This window comes from Brachycentrus maculatus, unplaced genomic scaffold, assembly GCF_059751285.1.
Source record: "Brachycentrus maculatus isolate JH-2025_06_01 unplaced genomic scaffold, ASM5975128v1 h1tg000061l, whole genome shotgun sequence".
NCBI lineage: Eukaryota > Metazoa > Arthropoda > Insecta > Trichoptera > Brachycentridae > Brachycentrus > Brachycentrus maculatus.
Genome location: NW_028280815.1, coordinates 1,488,843 through 1,509,184, shown reverse-complemented (window position 1 = coordinate 1,509,184; position 20,342 = coordinate 1,488,843). Strand labels below are relative to the sequence as shown.

Here is a 20,342-nt window from a genome sequence, read left to right as displayed (position 1 = left end):
TGAATTTGACATTAAAATTTAAATGTGTAAATGAATGAGTAAGAAAAACACAAAAACAAATTTTACAATAATTTAATAGAAATTTTGTAACAATTACAAATCAATATTACAAAGATAATAAACTATGTCCAACACAGTTTCTGGAATATGTGGCTTTCTATGGAAGTCAAGTCAGAGTCTTTCTCATAATAGGCGGGATCCGAAACACTTGTCCCGAGTCCTGCTCCAAGATACAACCGAGCAACTTGGGGATGCTCATCACAGTGCCTGATATCAATTTGGGGAACTTTTTAGTTCCATCTTTATAATTAAAATGCAGTCTCTTACTGATGTAGTTATCACTGACGCTTAAATTACCGACTTCGATGTACGCATCCTGAGACGGAGAAAACATTTGAAAACTCACTCGAAGGGACTCCCAATTTTCCAGCTTTGCCGCAGGAAGATAACATACTTTGAAATGATAACCGATGCTTTTATAAATTTCTGTAATTGAATCAGTCGCTTCGGTGAGTTCTTTATCGAGATCTTCCGCAGAATCCTTGACGGCGATAAACACTTGAACGACGGATGATTGGCTCACCCGAAACAGGCCGAGGTTTGATGATTTTGGGACAGGTGTGTATTGGCGTCCGAGGGCAAAGTATTTTAAAGGGAATACGGTAGGATAAACGACATTTTTGGCGTGGTAGGCGGCAAAAGCTAGTAACGATCCGCCGCCTGTTAAATGAAGCCGACTATCATCTCCCACTTTCCCGTCTTCACATTGGTGCAAGATGTACACGCCGTCTGGATCCGTATGATTCAAACCGCATCCTTCTACGATGACGCTTTTAGTAAAATCAGGATTAGAAAACTGTTTGTACCCGGCGGTGCGCAAACATTCTCCAAAGTAAAACTTTCCGCAGAGTTCAAAGATGGCCGCATCGCCTTTCAAATAATATCTTTGCGGGCTGATGAATTTTATCAAATCGCCGTTGACGCCGATACCCAAGTGGTTTCGGACATCTAGCGGCACGCTTTTCTCTTTGAAAGAATATATCTCTTCTAAATTCGGAGCTGGAGTTTTATCGTGAAGGCAGTTGGGGAAGGAGAGAGCGTGCATCATGGCTTTCTCTTCAACGGTCCAAAAAGCCGATCTCAATGTTTTAAAATCCTGCCGAACCACTTGCAGATGAACTTTGCACTTTTCGATTTCGTCTTTGCAACTTTCATCGCCAGCGGAGTTCAACTCGCGAATCTTGGATATTAAACCAATTTGCTGATCCGAGATCTTGACATAATCTTGCCGTACTTTGAAGAAGAAATCCCAGACATCTTTGATTTGATTCAGATCAACATTGAGGTTACGCTTTGCTATCATATCTTGCAAAGAATCAACGTCTTTTAGTTTATCTTCAAAGTCTAAGTGAGGGATAATGGTCGGGCAAACATCGACCATCTTTTCACCGTTAATAAAAAGAGCTGAACTGTATTTTTTATTTAAATGTAAGAGTCTCTGGATGAAGGCTGGCTTCGTCTTATTTGCAAAGAGAGTCATTTTTAAAACACGGTTATAATATCACTTCCTCTTTTTCAAATTTTACGTTGAAACTTTCTTCTTCTTGTTTTCACTCATCTTGACATCACCATCTTCGTCTTCTTCTTCCTTGTTGGCAGTCGAAGATTTGGAGGGTTGGGTCTCGATTTTCCTTTTAAGAGGTGCCTTAAAATTTCCAAATCCGGCTGCTCTTTCCGAATCTTCGATAGTGTAAGGCTCCAACTCCAACGCTTTCAGTCGTCTCTTGTGAACTTTCGTTCTGAAATGCTCGGTCAACGCTTGATTATCTATAAAATAGCGAGCGCAGTGCAGACAGTAAAACTGAGCGGAACCAGCCTTGTCTAAATCAACATCCTGGTTCAATAAAACTTCAGCATTTTCTGAAAACAATAATAAATATTATTGAAACTACAAATTAAATACGTAATACATTTCTTAGGTTAGATTCAAGCATGCTCCCGGTCCGCGAACCTGTCAGTTTACAATGTAAATAAAAACTAAATTACGAAACTACCTTCTTTGATATCAACATCAATCTCATCGAGATCTTTTCTTCTGTTGCTCAACCTCCAACGTTTCTTCAAATGAGTATCGCCGTGGTGATATTTTTTGCGTTTATATGTCATTTCGACTTATTTTCCCTTTGATTTTAGCCACAGAAAAACTGATTCTTGTCTTTTATCTATACTTCTTCCATAAACATTATTTTTGTGGCTGTTAAACAGTATTCACATTTGGCTTACAGGTGGTATCTACCCTAATTTGGTGTAAGTACACATCGACCCTGTTATAGAAATATTTTGAATGTATTTTCGCTATGTTTTTAAAGTATACATAAAAATATTGCATTCTAAAAATGGCGAGCAGAAAGTTTTATTTATATCATATTACTAGCATGAGAATTACCTAAAAAAATACAAAAGGAAAAAAATGAAATGGAAAAAAGGGAAGATGAAAGCTATGGCTAGGCCACTCAGGTTTGCGAATAATAATAATAATAATTTGGATAGTTTGTATAGCGCCATTTTCGTAAAACACTACCTCAAGGGCGCTTATAAAGACATGTATAATAATAATAAGATGATGATGATAATGATAAAAAAAATAGATTAAAACGTCGTCAATCGATCTCGGGCTGTCGAGTCTGGAGCGGGGAAAAGATGAGCCGACAAAATACGCCTTCTTCTTGATCCCATGGGCTGGAGAATGGCCAAGGTGTTGGGCAGGACGCATTCCTGAGCGATGGTCGTCACGCTGGAGGGCAGCTTGTTATCTCCTCGTCATTGTGGATGGCCAACTTCTAACTTCCAGACTACCACAGTTCAAACGGGACTTCACTTTTATCCTCTTTTGCCGCCCTTCCGTGATCCGACATGATGGTTTTGTCTCTGAGATTTTCCGCTTTTGCTTTCATACAAATGGGAGCTGGCGCAATTGAGGTATTTAAGTTTGTAGTTCGATTTCATAAAATTTAACCGTTTAAGCACATGTTCTCAGACTGGTATTTGTACATTTTTATTGCAGTCATTTATCCCAGAGAAGTTAGGGGTTTCGGATGAATACACTATGGTCGTAAAGTACCCTTAAGGGACGAACACAAAGCACTTTTTAACGCCAACTTGCCACATGTGTTCATTCGGCACAGATTCTTAGAAATACACTACACCGTTTAGACCAGCATTGCTATATTGAAGGATGCAATGATATTATTGATGCACTTTCATCAGTTAACAGCTAACCTTTATAAAATTATAACTTTTAACCATTTCAAGTTAACACCAATCACAATATTTATAGATGAGCAAAAAATTGTAGACTTGAGATGTAAATGTCCGGAGAAAATTAAATAAATGATAGAGCGTGGTTCTCTCAGCAGCCGCGTCGGGCGCTCGAGGAACCACACGCTCGTACTAGTCCTCGTACAAGCTTGACGATTATGCAAGCCGTTGTGAAACTATCTTGACAAAATCTGATTGATTTGAGCTTCTGTAAGTATAAAAAGTTTAATTGTTATTCTAACACGGTTGGACCTATTGAATTATTATTGAAAACCTTTTTTTAAAATAATTTAAGACCTACTTTTAAAAAATAATAATTTTGGTGTCAGATTAGAGATTTTAAACACTTATATTTATTGAATATTACCCTGGACTGATCCCTGAATCGCAGAAATGATCACCTTACCTTCATGTAAATAACAATCAAGATAACAATGTGTCAATATGATCCAGTACCCTGTGCACTTGGGTGTGGATAAGGATAAAAAGAAGAATTTTGGTTTTATTTTGTGATATATAAGACTAGTGAAAAACCATATTTTGTGGACTAGATGCAATCTGGTGTGAATTTTTAACTTAAATTAGATTTCAGTGATCAAAGACAATAATTAGATTGGGTCTGTTCCCAACAAAAACCATTTTTGAGTTATGGACAGGATTCATTGTGTACAATGCCAGCCTTATGTAAGGTTTATTGTGCATATTTGTATCAGCCAATGGGCAGGTCGAGGTCCTTCAACCACTTAACAGTCCCTACATAGAATATTGTAGATGAGTATCATTGTTAAACAACAAACTAGACAAAAATATCGAAATTAAGTACACAACCATGATACACAATTTACACACAGTGAAGGTTTGATACTCCCAAGAATTAACAATAAATATGGGACTCCAACACTGCAATATATCGTTTCGATCATTTTTAATTTGTTGCTGACAGATGTTAGAGGTCAAAATAAAATATGGAACAAGGGCAAAATAAAGGAATGGGTAAATGATCAAGATTTAATTTTATGAAAATTGTAAAATGTTTATATTCTTAATTTTTTTCTCTTTTTTGTGTGTATATTAGGTTAAAATCGTTCAAAACAATAAAAAATATATTAAAAAAGAACTCCACCGACAAGACACACATTGAGGCTCGGCGGGTCTCTGCAAAGAAAAAAAAATGTTCTAAATATGTAAAAATTGTGATTTAAATAAATGTATAAAAAAAGTCAAATTATGATGAGAATGAGAGATGAGGGATAAACTGGCAACTGGTTAAAGAATGAGGTTCTCAAGTTAGATGGGGTTCAAATGAGGGTGGATACAGAGTAGGTTTAGGTAGAAAAACATTGCCCTCCTGGCCAGTAACTAACAAGAAAATAAAATTTTGTGAGCCGACGACCTTTCTTTTTTAGTCTTCAATGTAAAATCGGATGAAAGTATAATATTAAATAAGGAAAGAATGCAAGACTGAGATAAGCATTATCGATAAAATTAAGAAAGATGTGTTGAGATGGTTTGAACATGTGGAAAAAATGAGTGAGGAAAGAACGGTAAAACAAATTTATGAGGCGAATGTAGTTGGAAAAACAAGCAGAGGAAGACCGAGGAAAACTTGGCACGATCAGGTATGTCAAATAATTGAAAGCGGCTGGATCAGGAGTCGAAATAATCGGCGAGTTTGTATGAGATGCATTAATGTGGAAGAGGCGGAGAATGTTTGCAAAGACAGGGTGGTATGCTGCTCTATTCTCTCTGCCTGCCACTTCGGAGAAGCAGCGTGATGGTTCGTTAGTAAAGTATAACCTTTAAAGGCCGTTTGTAAAATTTCACAAGAGAACGACAAGGAGACAAAAGCCAAATGATTTTAACACACAAATAAAAGATTTAAGTAATAATTATTTTTATTAATCAAGTTAACATTTTTCTGGAATATCGTTTCAATTTGAAATTGGTCAGAAAGCGGAGTTCACCGTTCCATTGTTTGAGTAGTTGAACTTGCGAACTGCTCAGCAAGTCTGGTATCTCCAAACCACACGTTTCAAACTCCTCTTTCTCCCGCTGTTTGGTCATTTTGATAACGTCCTCCCTGCTGGCATGCTGCCTGTTTTTTCTTCCTCCGATTGAATGTTTTATCTCTATTTGAGCCAATTCCTCGTCAAACCTCGCGATGTATCTTTCTATAACGTTCAATATTTGATCTTTGCTAAACACAGATTCATCGCAAGAAGGCACATTTTCTTTGAACCATTGCACCTTTTCTCCGACGATGTTTTGTTTAATAAGTTGACCCAACTTGGCTCCATCTTTATTGGCCAACTTTTTCGTCTTTTTAGTGAGAGCTTGGGTTTTCCTACTGTTCGGATGTTTACACTTAGATATTTCTTTGTTTAAGTTAGGCATTTTAAATATTCACAAAATATAATAGACGTTTTTAAGTAAACCACGTAAATATTATTCGCGCTTATTTTGAAAACTTCAAAACACGTGTGACAGATGACAGCTAAAAGTATTCAATATGTTATGTTGGTGGGCCCGTTAAGAGTCAGTGTGATCACATCAAAAAATATTTTTAAATAGGGAGTTAGAGCATTTTTTTAATATGGCTATACTTCAAACTAACTGTCACTGTCAGTCAGCTGTCAAAATTATGTAAACATCCCAGTCATAATTTTTTTCAAATATTAAATCAAAATGATAATTCACGCTACCAACGTGTGTTTAACCAAAATACCCGTTGTTTTTAAAAGGTCTCTCAAATTTTTACCATCTTTATATCAAGAGATATTAATTCAGGAAAAAGGTGAGATTTATTTACATTTTATTAACTAACTAACCATCACGCCGCTTCTCCGCAGGGGTAGACAGAGAGAATAGAACGCCCCTCCACTCTGTCTTTGCAAACTTTCTTCGCCTCTTCCATGTTCATGCATCTTCTCATACATACCCGCCGATTGTATCGACTCCTAACCTGACCGCTTATAAGTATTTGGCATACCTGATATATAATATTCTAAATATATACTACTATTTATGAGGCGAATGTTATTGGGAAAAGAGCAGAGGAAGACCGAGAAAAACATGGCACGATCAGTTTTGCCAAATACTTGAAAGTGGTCAGGTTAGGAGTCGTAACAATCGGCGGGTATGTATGAGGAGATGCATGAACGTTGGAGAGGCGAAGAATGTTTGCAAGGACAGAGTGGTGTGGTGCTCTATTCTCTCTGCCTACCCCTGCGGGGAAGCGGCGTGATGGTTAGTTACTACTGAGTTCATAGTAAATAGAACCTGGGATAAGTAATCATACTAGATGGATAAAAAAGTTACTAAAACAAACAAAAATGTGTTTTTGTATTATTTATTTTAGATACCTTAAATTCAAAACCTGTCCCCGATCACGCCGATTTAACCGTATGCTGCAGTTGGGAAAGCGATGACCAAGAAATTAGGAATATTAAAGATGGCCTTCTTCGGGACATGCAGGTCCTCTCAGACTTCATAACAGAGGAAGAAGAACGAGCGTTGGTAGCCGAAGTGGACCCTATCCTTAAAAAACTGAGATATGAATTTGACCACTGGGACGATGTAAGCCATTGTTTTGAAATGCTCTCCTTATCATTCATCATTCACTTTATGTAATACCACTTAAAAATACTACATACTTTGTGAAGTACTAAAGTGAAATTGTTATGGTCTTCTATTTATATAAAATTTAAATAATTATTATTATTCTTAGAAAGAGAGAAAGAAGATAAAGGAATCACAGGGGTAAAATAAGTTTAATTGAAATTATTACTTATTATGCGTACATCTGTATTAATTGCTTTACTTATTTTCAGTTTTTCTAGATTACCTAAACGAAGACCAGTTTAATTTCCATGCAAAATTTTTATACCTTTTGATTTATTAAAATTATGGTCTTCAGATATAAGGTGATTGATAAAACTGGTATCAGGAAGTGTTTTTAGTGGTATTACACAAAGTAAATGATGAATGATAATGAGAGTGTTATATTACCATACCGCAGAGTTGACAATGCATTTAACACACAAAATACATTGTTTTAAAATGAAATGACAATTTTATACAAAATTTACAGTAGTATCTTCTTATTTCGGATCTTTTTATGATAACATTGACATTTGATACTCGGTTGCGGCCATTACATAGATGTGCTTTCATTTCTTCATTATTTCCTTATTTCACCATTTGAATGTCTATCATACATCATTTTGCCGCACTGAGAGATTGCATTCCGACTGCATTCAGAGTCTACTTTCATCCCTCTTCTGCCAACTCCATACATTAGTACAAGATACTGAAAGTTGAAATACATTTGGAATATAGTGAGTGGTTTAGTTTATTTCATATTTTCTTTCAGGCGATCCACGGATTTAAAGAAACAGAACGAACGGATTGGAAAGGGCCGGGGGCCGCGGTCCTGAAGAAGGCTCGGAGCCAGTCCATCTCCCCTCCAGAGGTGCCCCTCCCTCACACCCATGTCCTGGACCTAGACGCTAAAGGTTTTATCAAACCCCACGTTGATTCCGTTCGGGTAATAAATCTCAAACATAGTTTTATAAAATATCATAGTCGTACAGGAGAAAGTGACCAACTAACAAAATGTAAAATGTTCAGGAGGGTCATTTAAGTCACTTTTGCATGGCAAGAAAATCATCAATGCAGTTAGTCATTTTTAACAAGTCAATATATTATACTTCCAAGTTTAAAATCCTTATGGATTTTTTTCAGGGCAACATTAATTCATCATTCATCATTCACTTTATGTAATACCACTTAAAAATACTACATACTTTGTGAAGTACTAAAGTGAAATTGTTATAATAATAAAACCCTTATCCGCACCCCAATGGTGCATAGGGCACTGCGTCATATAAACGCAGTGTTATCTTGATCGTTTACACATGAAGGAAAGGTGATCAGCCCTCCGCTTCAGGTACCAGTCCAGGGTAATATTGAATAAATATGACAGTGAAAAAATCACTTATATTTATTTTACCCCCCTCGGGAATCGAACCCGGGACCTCCAGAACGGTAGCCGAGCGTGCTGACCATTACACTACGGAGGCGGAAATTGTTATGGTCTCCTATTTATATAAAATTTAAATTATTATTATTATTCTTTGAAAGAGAGATTCTCAGTTAGTCATTTTTAACAAGTCAATATATTATACTTCATAGTTTAAAATCCTTTGGGATTTTTTCCAGGGCAATATTAAGCTAGTAAGATATCAAATAGTCAATGATCACGCTTTTGTAAAAAATACACTTGTTCACTTTCTCCTGTATGACTACGATATGAGTCAACCACTTTTGTTTTCATATCCAACAGGTTTCCAAAGCATCTTGTCGTCTTCAGAGATGGATATGTGCATATTCATCCCTGATAAGATACTTTCAAATATCAAAATTTTAGGTGTCTCAACTTGATATGAAACATCCATCATTCTTTTAGATGATGGAAGTCTGAGACATCCCAGGGCTTACGATCTGGCATTTGTGTGGCTTAAGCGATCACTTTACACACTAGTACAACGTTCACCATTCCGCCCATTATTGAATATCCATGTTGCATTAATTTTTTAAACCTGTATATATGCGATGGTCTCGATTACCTTCCACATGCTGGTACAACTCAATAGACTTTAAAATAGGGCTAATTGTAGCGCCACAACTTGAGAAATTTGTGAAGTATTTATTTATTTAGCTTGCTCCATTTGAATAATCCAGTATTTGATAAAATAAATAATATTAATACCTTTAACAAAAAAATATATTGAAAAATTAATTACTCACTTCTTTTGACAGTTTTTTCAAATGTTAGTTCGCAAATTATAACTGTATTTCTTTAATCATAATTTTTAGTGATAGAAATTATTGATAAATTTAATATAAATATACTTGTACACTTTAAATTTCTTTAATTTTTTAATATGCAATTATTGGATGGGCTATTGGTAATATACATCTTTACCCTATCTTTTTGGGACTCTATCCCCCTTACATTAGCCGCTATCTTGAATTATGATTAGTCAAACTATAAAGTTTGACTGTCCGCCTCCATAGTGTAATGGTCAGCACGCTCGGCTGCTGTTCTGGAGGTCCCGGGTTCGATTCCTGGGGGGTCAAATAAATTTTAGTGATTTTTTCACTCTAATATTTATTCAATATTACCCTGGACTGGTACCTGAAGCGGAGGGCTGATCACCTTTCCTTCATGTGTTAACGATCAAGATAACACTGCGTTTATATGGTGCAGTGCCCTATGCACCATTGGGGTGCAGATAAGGGTTTGAAAAATCATGATTCTCGCAACATGTTATCGCCTATAAAGGCGGGACATGTTGTGAGACAGGACTCCACAAGGTGAACCACTATAATTTTGAGGTGGAGATCTTGGGAGAATGAGAGAGGAGTCGGAAAACCTCAAAAAAGATGGTCTGACGAAATAGCCGCTGTGGGGAGTAGAAATTGGCTACAAGCAGCAAAAGGCCGAAAAAATGGAAAGATATATAGGATAAGATGGGACAGGATTGAGGCAAAAGCAGATACTTCTGGAACGAAATCTCGACATCGAAACTCCGAGATGAAGACTCTCTGATCCATAACCGGAAATACATTGCGAGACCGAGTAAGAAATACTGACATCCGGAGCATGTGTAAGACGGAGGATATCGTGAGGTGGGGACGACAACGAAGGCGATACTGGAATGATCATGTAAACAGAATGTCAGATGACAGACTTCCACGTATCACCCTTCAAGGAATTCTTGAAGGACGCAGACCCCCAGGCAGACCTCCAAAAAGGTGGAAAGACAGCTGGGAGTCAACATCCCACGAGCTACAAGCGGAGGCACAAACAGATCCTTAGGATCTAGAAAAAGAAGAAGAAGAAGAAGGATAGGACAAAAGGCTAAAGAAGAAGAAGAATAAACTTTATTCTGGAGATCCTTGGATTCAATAGTCTGGGGAAAAGAAGGATACTCACTTAGCTACACATTTCTTCCATCCGATATTCAAACAAATTTTGATGTTACAACATTTTGAGTGTGTCCAAATACTTGTTCACAAAATCTGGATTATCTCCAATTACAGGAGTTATCACTTAAACCAGCCTATGACTGTCGTAAGCCCCGTAAATGCCCAGACTTCCATATTCTTCTTCATCTTTGATGAGATGTCAAAAAATAATTTTGATATTGTTCAGTGTTACCAAAATCAATCTTACCTAATTTATTTATTTTAGTTTTGCGGCAACACTGTAGCCGGTTTGTGCCTTCTTTCTCCCGCCATAATGAGACTCCGTCACTCGGCTAGGAATGAACTCTTCGCAGATTTCTTTCTTCCACAACGATGTCTTTACATGATGAAGTAAGTCCGAATGTATTCATTTTATGTACCGTAGAACGGGGTTAATTGAACTTTGATGTGTTACTTGAGTCCAGTACAAAAAAAATATTTAGATTGTGGTATCGATCGAAGTATCGTGACAATAAGTGTCACCTGTCAGGGAAACAATGAATCATGTCGATACGGTCATTAATGTAGACCAAATACAGATTTAATATTTTTTTTTGTACTGGGCTCAAGTAACACATCAAAGTTCAAGTAGCCACGTTCTACGGTACATATAACGGTAGTTCAAAGTTTGGAAATAAAAATTGTGAATAAACAAATATGTACATATTTTTCTTCATTTCATATTATATTCTATTAATTGAAATCTATAAGTATTATAGGATTCATCATTTATTCCATACATCAGTGGTCGGCAAACTTATTAGCCAAATAGCCAAATATGCACATTACAAAAATCAAAAAAATTCTTAAGAGCTCTGTTTTGTAATTCTAGTACACATTAATTATAATTTTAGACTTTTATTAAATTATGGATACACCCAGTAAAACTAGATTTCCCAAGGATTTTATTCATTGATAAAATATCTTTTGAAAGTAAGGTATGCATAAGAACACTACTTATTGCAAATAATTGAAAGCAGAGTGAATGCTGTTGAAATGCGCTCCCTCAGACGAATGTGTGGAAAATCATTGTATGACAGAATTAAAAACGACAATATAAGAAAGGAATGTAAGGCTGAACGAGGAATAATTGAAAAGATTAGAAAGAGCTCTTTGCGGTGGTATGGACATGTGGAGCGAATGGATAGCGAGAGAATGACTAAGAAAATATATGTGGCGAATGTGAGAGGGAAAACAGAACGTGGACGACCGAAAAAGACTTGGCACGATCAGATCAATCAGAACCTAAAATCTGGCGGTGTCAAAAGTCTGTGTAATCGGAGGGCATGTATGACTAGATGTATGGATGTGAAGGAGGCGAGGAGTGTATGTCAGGACAGAAGAGTGTGGCGTTCCATCCTCTCTGCCAACCCTGCGGAGAAACGGCGTGATGGTAGTAGTAGTAGTAGTAGTATGTATTTGCATCTCCATTGAAAGTTTGATCAAGTTAGGTTTGTATGTTGTTATTTTAGCATGTTTTCATTTTCTCATCAATAAGATGAAGTTCAAGTAGCCCCGTTCTACGGTATCCAATTTTGTTGATGTTATTTTAAAATTTATAAAATCGAATATCCCGTTATTGCTTCAAATATTGATTATAAAATCATTGGTGCAATTTTGACGTAATGATGAATATTATAAAGTTTTCAATGTTCTATAAACCGGCAAAATACACTAATAAGTTTGAAATGTCATATATATATATATGTGGTTTTAAACGTAAGTTAAACTTCAAGTTTAATAGCGGGTATTTTATTCAAGCTAAAAGCTTTAAATAACAGGGATAATTAAACAGGGATTTTAGAGTTAACGTTTGCAGTATACCCACGATATATTCTGGATCTTATAAAATAGTGAATGTGGCTGAGATGCATGCTTTGGAGATAAGCCAGGGGTGCCTTTGCCTGCCAAAATCACAATAACATCACTTAAAGCGAATTATATTGTTTCACGCAAAACGAGAAGTAAATATTTCACTTTGATATGTATTCAATATTACCTGGTATGGTACCTAAAGTGAAGAAATGGTTACCTTACCATAAAGTTAATTATAAAATGATGCAGTGCCCATTGGTTGTGGATAGGCATCTGAATATATTATAAGAAGCTAAGTTTTCTGTGTTAATTACGATCAATTTAAAAGATTGTTTTGTTGTGTATGTTAGAAAACATATTATTTCTAATACTTATATACATTTATTTTCAGGGGGATTTCGCGCTACGATTTTTCTCACGAAATATTGAAGGATGAATTATCATATTTTAAAGGACAGAAGATCAATCGAACAAGAAGAATATCAATCATATCCAGATCGGAGCCTGATCCGTCTAAAATTGTCTGAACACGTTTATAAAACTTCACTCCAGTATTTATTTTTTGTAACTTAAAAAGAAATGTACGCAGTAAAAACCAAATTATATTATAGGCATCACAATAGAGACACAAAGTGATAACGTAAGTCTGAGCATCCCAGGCTTGGCATTTGGTTGGCTCAAACGATCACTATATTCTTCTCTTTTCTCCGTCTTATTCCCCTCATTACTAAGGGTTGTGACACTTGTGGAAGCAATGACTCTTCTCCAGTTATTCCTTGACTGCGCTGCGCTGCACGTAGCGCTCCAACCACCGAGGTGCCTGCTGCTGCCTTAACTTGATCGGTTCATCGTATAGGGGATCTTCCTCTCCCTATCTTCCCCCCCAGGCTACCGATCACACCCTGTCGTTTCAGGCTATCCTCATTGCGACGCGCAACGTGTCTGAAGAACTGGAGAATCTGCCGTGTACAGACATTGGCCAGAGTCAAGCCACTAATCCGCTATATCACTATATACACTTGTGCAATAATCGCCATTCTGCTCATTATAGAATATCCAAATACTGCATGCATTTTTTAAAGTTGTATATATATGCAGTGTTGTAACGATACCATTTGTAAGTTAGTTGGAGATGAGTAATGGTGCTGCCATCAGTTGAGAAATTTATGAAGTAAATAGTTCTCCAAAATCCAGTGTTCGAGAGAATGAAAAAAAATGAATTTAAAACCAAATTTGTTAAATAAGTACCTTTTTAACCTTTCCCTTCTGGTGATATCTATTTACTACAACTCGACTTTAAAAATGAGAGTATCAATATAAAATATAATAGATACGCGCTCAGAATTTTTGTATTCCTCCGTAATATAAATACGTATTACATAAAAGTATTATAATATAAAGTTTCTCATTAGTAGCGACAAAAATAAATAATACGTGAAGTTTAAAAACTTATTTAAGTTTAAAAACTTATTTAAGATTAACCTTTCGCTTACGGTGCTAAAGCACCGTAAGCGAAAGGTTAATCTTTAAATATTTATAGAAGAAATGATCAATTCTTCAATTTATAGATTTTTACTACTGATCAAAACTATGTTGTTTTTGTCAAAGTATGTTGTTTCTATCCCTCTTAATATAAAAAAAAATAATGCGATGTCGAAATTATTTAATTTTATGATAAAATTAAAAATAAAACTGTCATTTATCAATTCGGCATTCACTTTGTAATATGACATGATTAAATTAAAAACAAAACCACTTGAGTGGTATAAAACGAGTGTTTTGTTTTTAATATAAAATAAATTTACACCAATATTATGAAAAAAGGTAAATTTTTTATAATATTTTTAGGTTAATAATTGATGAAGTCTATATATTTACAAGGTATTATAAAAAATAATATAACAAATTTTGTACATTTGTAAATAAAAATGTTGATAAATCAAATTATTAAAAAATAAAGTATTTTATTATCCAAACAGATCACAAAAATGAAATATAATTTATATTGTCTCCCGTCAGTCTAGTACAAAATATAAAATATGCCGGCGGTTTCCGTACTTGATCGTCATAACGTTGCACAAACCCAATTGTTGAATATGTAATAAGTACATATTACAATGTCGTGTGTTTCCTACAATTGTAGGAACTGTAGCGCTGCCTTCTTCCTTTATTCGGGCGTTGAAAATAGTAATGTATTCAGATTTAATTTCATTATTATATTACATGCGGTCGAGTAAAAGGTTGTAGCATTTCCCGGATAAAATTTCACACAAACTATACAAACTGCCGCAGTATCGGCGAGTACTCGGAATAGAAGGACATCGGAGTGTTTCACGAAGCGTAGTCGGGGACGGGAGGTCGTCAAGACGAGGACTCGCTGGTGGAGCTCCGGTAAGGCAGCTGGTGCCGATAAGAGTAGCACAGAACGTTGGCTCGAAACCCTTCCGAATTACCTCTGAAGTAAAACTCGTCGTAGCACCTGAACGCCGGTCGGATCACCAAGTTTCTGTTTTCAGGTACAATTATCATCTTGTTCGATCTCTTGTCGAACGTTAAAATCTTAATATCACTCCGGAACACTATCTCGGCGAGAACCTTGTCCGAGAGCGTCATGTTCAGGTCCAGGACGTACAGCTTCTTGAAGGAGGCCACCAGGTAGCCGATGCCCTCGCTCGTGAGGTACTGGCAGTTCCACAGCTCGAGGATGCGCACGTTGGTGAGTTTCCCGCTCAGCAGCAGGGCGTGCCGGTCGTTGAGCACCGAGGAGCTGAAGTTGAGCTCCGTGAGCGGCTGCTCGCCCAGGCCCCGGATGAACTGCTCCAGCCCGTCGCTGGTGACGAGCTTCAGGCCGGTGAGGTGCAGCGTACCGAGGTGGCCCAGCGGCGCGAGGCTCGCCAGCCCAGAATCGGTGATCAGCCAGCAGTGGTACAGGCACAGGTGGCGCAGCTGCGAGCACAGAGCGATGATCTGGCAAGTCTTGTCGTTCACCTCGTGGCATCTCAGAGTCAGCTTGGTCAGCTGGTTGAATCGCAACAGCAGCAAGTTCTGCAGCTGGGAGAGCGGATAGAACTGCACATAGCCGTACATGTGGAGCTCCTTCAGGTTGTGGCAGTTGTTGGCTATGGAGCGCAAGGTCTGCTCGTCTATCTGGTTATTCAGCACGATGCACTTCATTCTCGAGAGTATGTCCAGAAAGTGCTGACTGATGAAGTGGCTCGTGAGAAACACGTCTATGTAGAGCAGTCGGGGAAAGCACTTGCTCAGCCGGTGGACGTGGCGTTCGCTCAGCACGTTGCACTTGTTTATGGTGAGGGAAGTGATGGACGGGCATATCGCCTCCAGTTCGACGAACAGTGAGTTGATCAAGTCCACCTCCAAGCGGATGACGAGCGATTTGATGTGGTGGCTGCCGGGCCAGGATTTCAGGAAGGACAAGTCGTTGGTCGCGTCCAGCGAGAAGTGCGAGTTCAGCCTCGCGCTGCCCTCGATCAGCCTGCGCCATCTCCTGCAAACGTTGATATGTATGGTCGTCAGATACTTGATGTCGAAATAGGAAAATATCTCGATCAGAAGTTCGTCGGGCAGGTTCTCCATGTCTCCCCCGGCGTACGTGTTCCCGTTGGACAACTCCGCATCGTAACCGATGTTAAAGGTCGTCGCCATGCATTTTCCGAACATCGCCAGCAAGTTATGGATCCAACATGATGTCATTTGGATTTTCGGCGCAAAAATCTAACATGTCTGATCACTGAAGGTTATTGCTTTGTTACAAGATTCACTTTTAAAACACATAATTTCGCGAAGGGATCCAAATATGAAACTGTACACAGAAGTATCATATTCTTAACACTTCGCGAGATGGTAGTATTGAATTTTAATGTAGTGAATTAACCCTTTTCCAAGGCTCTGACAGATGTCACGAAAAAGCGAGCACGTTGTCCGCCATATTAAAATGAGTGACAGTCAATAGACACGAAGTTTGTGCAAAATTTCAAAGATACCAATAGAATATAATAATTTATTTTATCATAAGAGGGCGCTATTAGAAACATTTCCGCTCTTACAACGTAAGTACTTACATATATAGTTTATTCATAGCAATAATTCGAGTTTATTCTAAAAAAAATCTTCTTATTGATTTGCGAAATAATATTTAATTTGCAACGCTTATCCCCATAAATACCATGCAGTGTTATCTCATTGAAATAGTATTTAAAATTATCTATCTCGCCACTTCGTAAGGGTAGGTAGAGACGATAAAATGCCATCCCAGACACATAAAAGTCATTACAGACATTTTCACCTCTTCTACATTCGTCCATCTCCTTATACATGCACAACGAATTTTACGACTTCTAACTGACTTTTTCTTCCTTCCTCGGTTTCTAATCACATTTAGGTACATCTTTCATTGTTTTTTTTATTTTATTATTTTTTAAAGAGAAATATTTGTTTTTATTATTTACACAAATATTTCAATTTCATACTATTTCTGTGAGCCTAAACGGCTCATTATTAGAAAAAGGTATCAAATTGTGGTAGAGTGGATTCGAACCGAGAAACTCTGACTTAAGAGTCCGCGACACTAACCACGGGACCGCAACCCGACACACGTTTAAATTACCTTAACACTTTTTCTAAGCCAAACTTCTAACCACTACACTAAAGGTGGATCTAACATTGTCTAATTTTATAATGTAACTAAAAGAATGAATATTTTTCTTTGAGACTATTTCCACAGATGTCAGCAGTATAAAGAATTATCTACGTTTTAAGCTAATCATTACGATGTTAGCATTCAGCGAGTGTTTTAGCCTAGAATTTTCACTTATAAAATACATGAAATAATAGTTACTTTATGCCCAGTATTCGATAAGTCGCGACTTAATTTTCCTTAAACCCAGGTAAAATTTGACGCAATTGAATTTAAAATAATTATTATAATTATTAATAATTATTATTTTAAAATAATTATTAAAATAATTATTGGAAGGAAATGAGTTTGAAATGTATTAAAATATTTTTTCTATGTATTTTCTAAAAAAAGTCTTCTTCTTCTTCTTCTTTTTGATGGCTTTTCACCCTTCTTGGGTGTTATAGCTAGTGTCGATTTATTCTAAAAAAAGTCAAAATCCAATGTATGTATATTTTTTTAGTTGCGCGCGAAGGCACGACCGACCTCTTGCGTGGTCGTCCGCGTTCGGAAATTGAATTTTGAGAATTTCCCCTTAAATTAAAATAACTTCAAACATACTAAATCCACTCACAAGTAGGTATAGTCCTTAAAACATGCCATGATAAGTGGTGTTGCATAAGCCGTAGCTAGATTTCAGAGTCACTTGGACGTTAGGTAATAAAAAAAAGGTACCAGTGGCATGTGAGTGTTTTAACCCTAGATTACGGGATATTCGTAAAATTTACGATGGACATCCAATCTGTGGGGAGCGCCGAGGCAACACATCGCTCACTCCTTTCAAGAACGTCATAAATCAAAAATCGTCAATTTTCAGTTGTGCATGTTTTCGGAATGCCCAGAAAATGTACTATATCCCAGAAAAAGAAGCAAATATTTAACTTAATATTCACTCGCTACAGGGCAGAATATGTTGTTTTTGCATTTTGAAGAAAAGGGATTATTTAATCTTTTTTTTAATAAACTACTTATTTTTCAAACAGAGAAAAAACCTTCAGTTTTAACCTAAAAAGATCTGTTGCACAGTTAACAGTTCAATAAGTGGCTTGATATTTATTTTTAACAAATTGTATTATATTTTTAAACTTTCAAAACATTCTCCTGAAAAATCAAGTTTTTTGATTTATGACGAAAAGAAAGGAGTGAGCGACATGTAAAATATGTAGTGAAAACTAGGATGTATCTTTATATTCATATTTTTATTATGCTGAAACACAACAAAAACAAAAAGTGATCCGTCTATCGTAATTGGAGAAATCTATAAACTTCCATTGGAGAAATCTATAAACTTAATCTTCAACTTCACTGTCAACCAAATTTCCACCTCTATCAAAATTACAACTAACACGCGAAAGGAATCCAATAACGGTTCAAACATATTATACTTCTTTCAAAATAAATGCAATATGGATGTTCAATAATGGCCAGAATGGTGAACGTTACATTTGTTATAAAGTGACCGCTTCAGCCAGCCAAATGTAAGGTCGTAAGTCCTGAAATGGTCAGATTTTCTCCTTCTTTCATGTAAAAAAATGTTTCATCGCTAGTTGAGACACCTTTAATATTGATATATTATCTGTAGGGTGAATCCATTGTCTGATTGAATGAATCTTATATAAAAACGATAGATACTTTGTCATTCTTTTCACAACATATTACAAATCGCTCACTCCTTTCAAGAACGTCATAAATCAAAAATCGTAAATTTTCAGTTGTGCTTGTTTTTGGAATGCCCAGAAAATGTACCATATCCCAGCAAAAGCGGCATATTTTTAACTCAATATTTACCCGCTACAGGGCAAAAAGTGTTGTTTTTGCATTTTGATGAAAAGGTATTGTTTAATTATTTTTTTTAAATATACCTACTAAATATTTTTCAAGTGGAGAAAAAAACCTTCAGGTTTTACCTAAAAAGATCTGTTGCACAGTAAAAAGTTCAATAAGTGGCTTGATATTTATTTTTAATACATTGTATAATATTATAATTTTAAACTTTAAAAACGTTCTTCTGAAAAATCAAGTTTTTTTTATTTATGACGTTCTTGAAAGGAGTGAGCGATATATAAGTCATATATATATATATATATAATATTCCTGATAAGTAATTTCTATTTCTCATTTTGGGATATGGGATTAAGGTTAGCAAGACTGAAACACAAACAAGAAAGTTACAAAAAATATAAAAAATTAAACAAAACTAATGCAGGGCAAAATATAAAACAATAAACAGGTATAAAAAAGGCATATAACAAAAAATAAGGTAAGAAGCATGTTTAAAATAAACAAATGAAAAAACATAAGGTAGGAAGCATGTTTAAAACAAACAAATGAGAAAAAATTAGGGAAGAAGTATGTTTAAAAAAAACAAATGAAAAAACATTAGGTAAGAATCATCTTTAAAAGAAACAAATGAGAAAACATTAGGTAAGAAGCATGTTTAAAAGTAACAAATGACAAAAAATTAGGTAAGAAGCATGTTTAAAATAAACAAATGAGAAAACATTAGGTAAGAATCATCTTTAAAAGAAACAAATGAGAAAAACGTTAGGTCAGAAGCATGTTTGAAAGAAACAAATGAGAAAATATAACTGAGAATACAAATGAGAAAACATAAAATTATTACAATTATTCTAAGTGTCTCATGTTGAAACACCTATAATAATCTCTAATTATTACGATTTCAATTCAAATATCCTTTCCCTCTTAAATGAATCCGTGATTAACTCATATTATACTGTTCGTCATTGTTACACTTCAGCAAATAAACTAAAAACAATATGTCGTGTATCACACATGCGCACGCTACAATTACTCAATGTTGGATACATTCAATACACAGTAATAAAACATATAATCAAGGCACATTGATCGATCCGTACATCGTACCAATTTAAATCAAATATGAGCAGGGCTGGCATTGATTTTTATTGTAATATAACCGGTATCCTAAAAAAGGTTTTCTTTAACTAATCGTTGAGTAAGTCCTAGGGAACACTTGCCGAAAATCAATACGATAGTCCATGGATCGATATGGTCAGCAGCGCAAAAGAGCAGGGAGCCAGTTGCTGACTGATATCAAAGTCCGGAAGGTGTCCTATCTGGGGCATGTGCTAAAAGGAGATAAGTACAAGCTATTGCACCTAATAATTAAAGGCAAAATAGAGGGTCGACGAGGTGTGGGTAGAAGGCAAATCTCCTGGCTCCGGAATATACTATATTGGACGGGGATCACGACCGTCGAGGCGCTGTTTAGACCTACCCAAGAAACAATTACTCTCAAGTGATAGTCGACGTCAGGGGGGCCTGACATGACACGCACAGAAGAAGAATAAGGTTGATAGGCACATCTAACATAGGTTTTGGAGTCAAAAACAGGTATGCACCGGTTGTACGAGTATGTCAGCCCTGTTTGTGTGTTGTATCGTGTTCATATTTCAAATGCATGCTGTGATTTACATTTAACATGGAGTACCATACCGAGGTG

General features: G+C 36.3%; 5 protein-coding genes across 5 annotated transcripts; 1 reads left to right on the top strand and 4 right to left on the bottom strand.

Moving 5' to 3' along the window:
* Nucleotides 1-56: 56 nt before the first annotated feature.
* On the bottom strand, nucleotides 57-1,540 carry Slimp (Seryl-tRNA synthetase-like insect mitochondrial protein). Its single transcript, XM_088256540.1, has one exon. The coding sequence runs from the start codon at nucleotides 1,538-1,540 to the stop codon at nucleotides 167-169; it is 1,374 nt and encodes a 457-aa protein (XP_088112666.1). The 3' UTR covers nucleotides 57-166.
* LOC148311537 (zinc finger protein 593 homolog) lies at nucleotides 57-2,197 on the bottom strand. Its single transcript, XM_088256541.1, has 2 exons — nucleotides 2,055-2,197; nucleotides 57-1,920 (listed from the first exon to the last, which is right to left on the bottom strand). The coding sequence occupies exons 1-2, from the start codon at nucleotides 2,164-2,166 to the stop codon at nucleotides 1,583-1,585; spliced, it is 450 nt and encodes a 149-aa protein (XP_088112667.1). The 5' UTR covers nucleotides 2,167-2,197; the 3' UTR covers nucleotides 57-1,582.
* A 2,993-nt stretch (nucleotides 2,198-5,190) lies between these two features.
* LOC148311536 (translation machinery-associated protein 16 homolog) lies at nucleotides 5,191-5,812 on the bottom strand. The gene has a single exon (XM_088256475.1). The coding sequence runs from the start codon at nucleotides 5,710-5,712 to the stop codon at nucleotides 5,221-5,223; it is 492 nt and encodes a 163-aa protein (XP_088112601.1). The 5' UTR covers nucleotides 5,713-5,812; the 3' UTR covers nucleotides 5,191-5,220.
* A 112-nt stretch (nucleotides 5,813-5,924) lies between these two features.
* Nucleotides 5,925-14,124, top strand: LOC148311535 (RNA demethylase ALKBH7, mitochondrial). The gene is made up of 5 exons (XM_088256539.1): nucleotides 5,925-6,112; nucleotides 6,677-6,894; nucleotides 7,691-7,864; nucleotides 10,577-10,701; nucleotides 12,557-14,124. Exons 1-5 carry the CDS (start codon nucleotides 6,004-6,006, stop codon nucleotides 12,690-12,692), a joined length of 762 nt encoding a protein of 253 aa, XP_088112665.1. The 5' UTR covers nucleotides 5,925-6,003; the 3' UTR covers nucleotides 12,693-14,124.
* On the bottom strand, nucleotides 14,114-16,130 carry LOC148311534 (F-box and leucine-rich repeat protein 13-like). Its single transcript, XM_088256537.1, has one exon. It carries the CDS (start codon nucleotides 15,874-15,876, stop codon nucleotides 14,527-14,529), a length of 1,350 nt encoding a protein of 449 aa, XP_088112663.1. The 5' UTR covers nucleotides 15,877-16,130; the 3' UTR covers nucleotides 14,114-14,526.
* Between the last annotated feature and the right edge of the window lie 4,212 nt (nucleotides 16,131-20,342).

Coding starts and splice junctions, on each gene's coding strand:
- LOC148311536 (XM_088256475.1), bottom strand. CDS start 5,712: ATGCCTAACTTAAACAAAGAAATATCTAAGTGTAAACATCCGAACAGT.
- LOC148311534 (XM_088256537.1), bottom strand. CDS start 15,876: ATGACATCATGTTGGATCCATAACTTGCTGGCGATGTTCGGAAAATGC.
- Slimp (XM_088256540.1), bottom strand. CDS start 1,540: ATGACTCTCTTTGCAAATAAGACGAAGCCAGCCTTCATCCAGAGACTC.
- LOC148311535 (XM_088256539.1), top strand. CDS start 6,004: ATGATAATTCACGCTACCAACGTGTGTTTAACCAAAATACCCGTTGTT. Junction 6,113..6,676: donor GATATTAATTCAGGAAAAAG/GTGAGATTTATT, acceptor TATTTATTTTAG/ATACCTTAAATTCAAAACCT. Junction 10,702..12,556: donor CGATGTCTTTACATGATGAA/GTAAGTCCGAAT, acceptor ATTTATTTTCAG/GGGGATTTCGCGCTACGATT.
- LOC148311537 (XM_088256541.1), bottom strand. CDS start 2,166: ATGACATATAAACGCAAAAAATATCACCACGGCGATACTCATTTGAAG. Junction 1,921..2,054: donor TGATGTTGATATCAAAGAAG/GTAGTTTCGTAA, acceptor TATTGTTTTCAG/AAAATGCTGAAGTTTTATTG.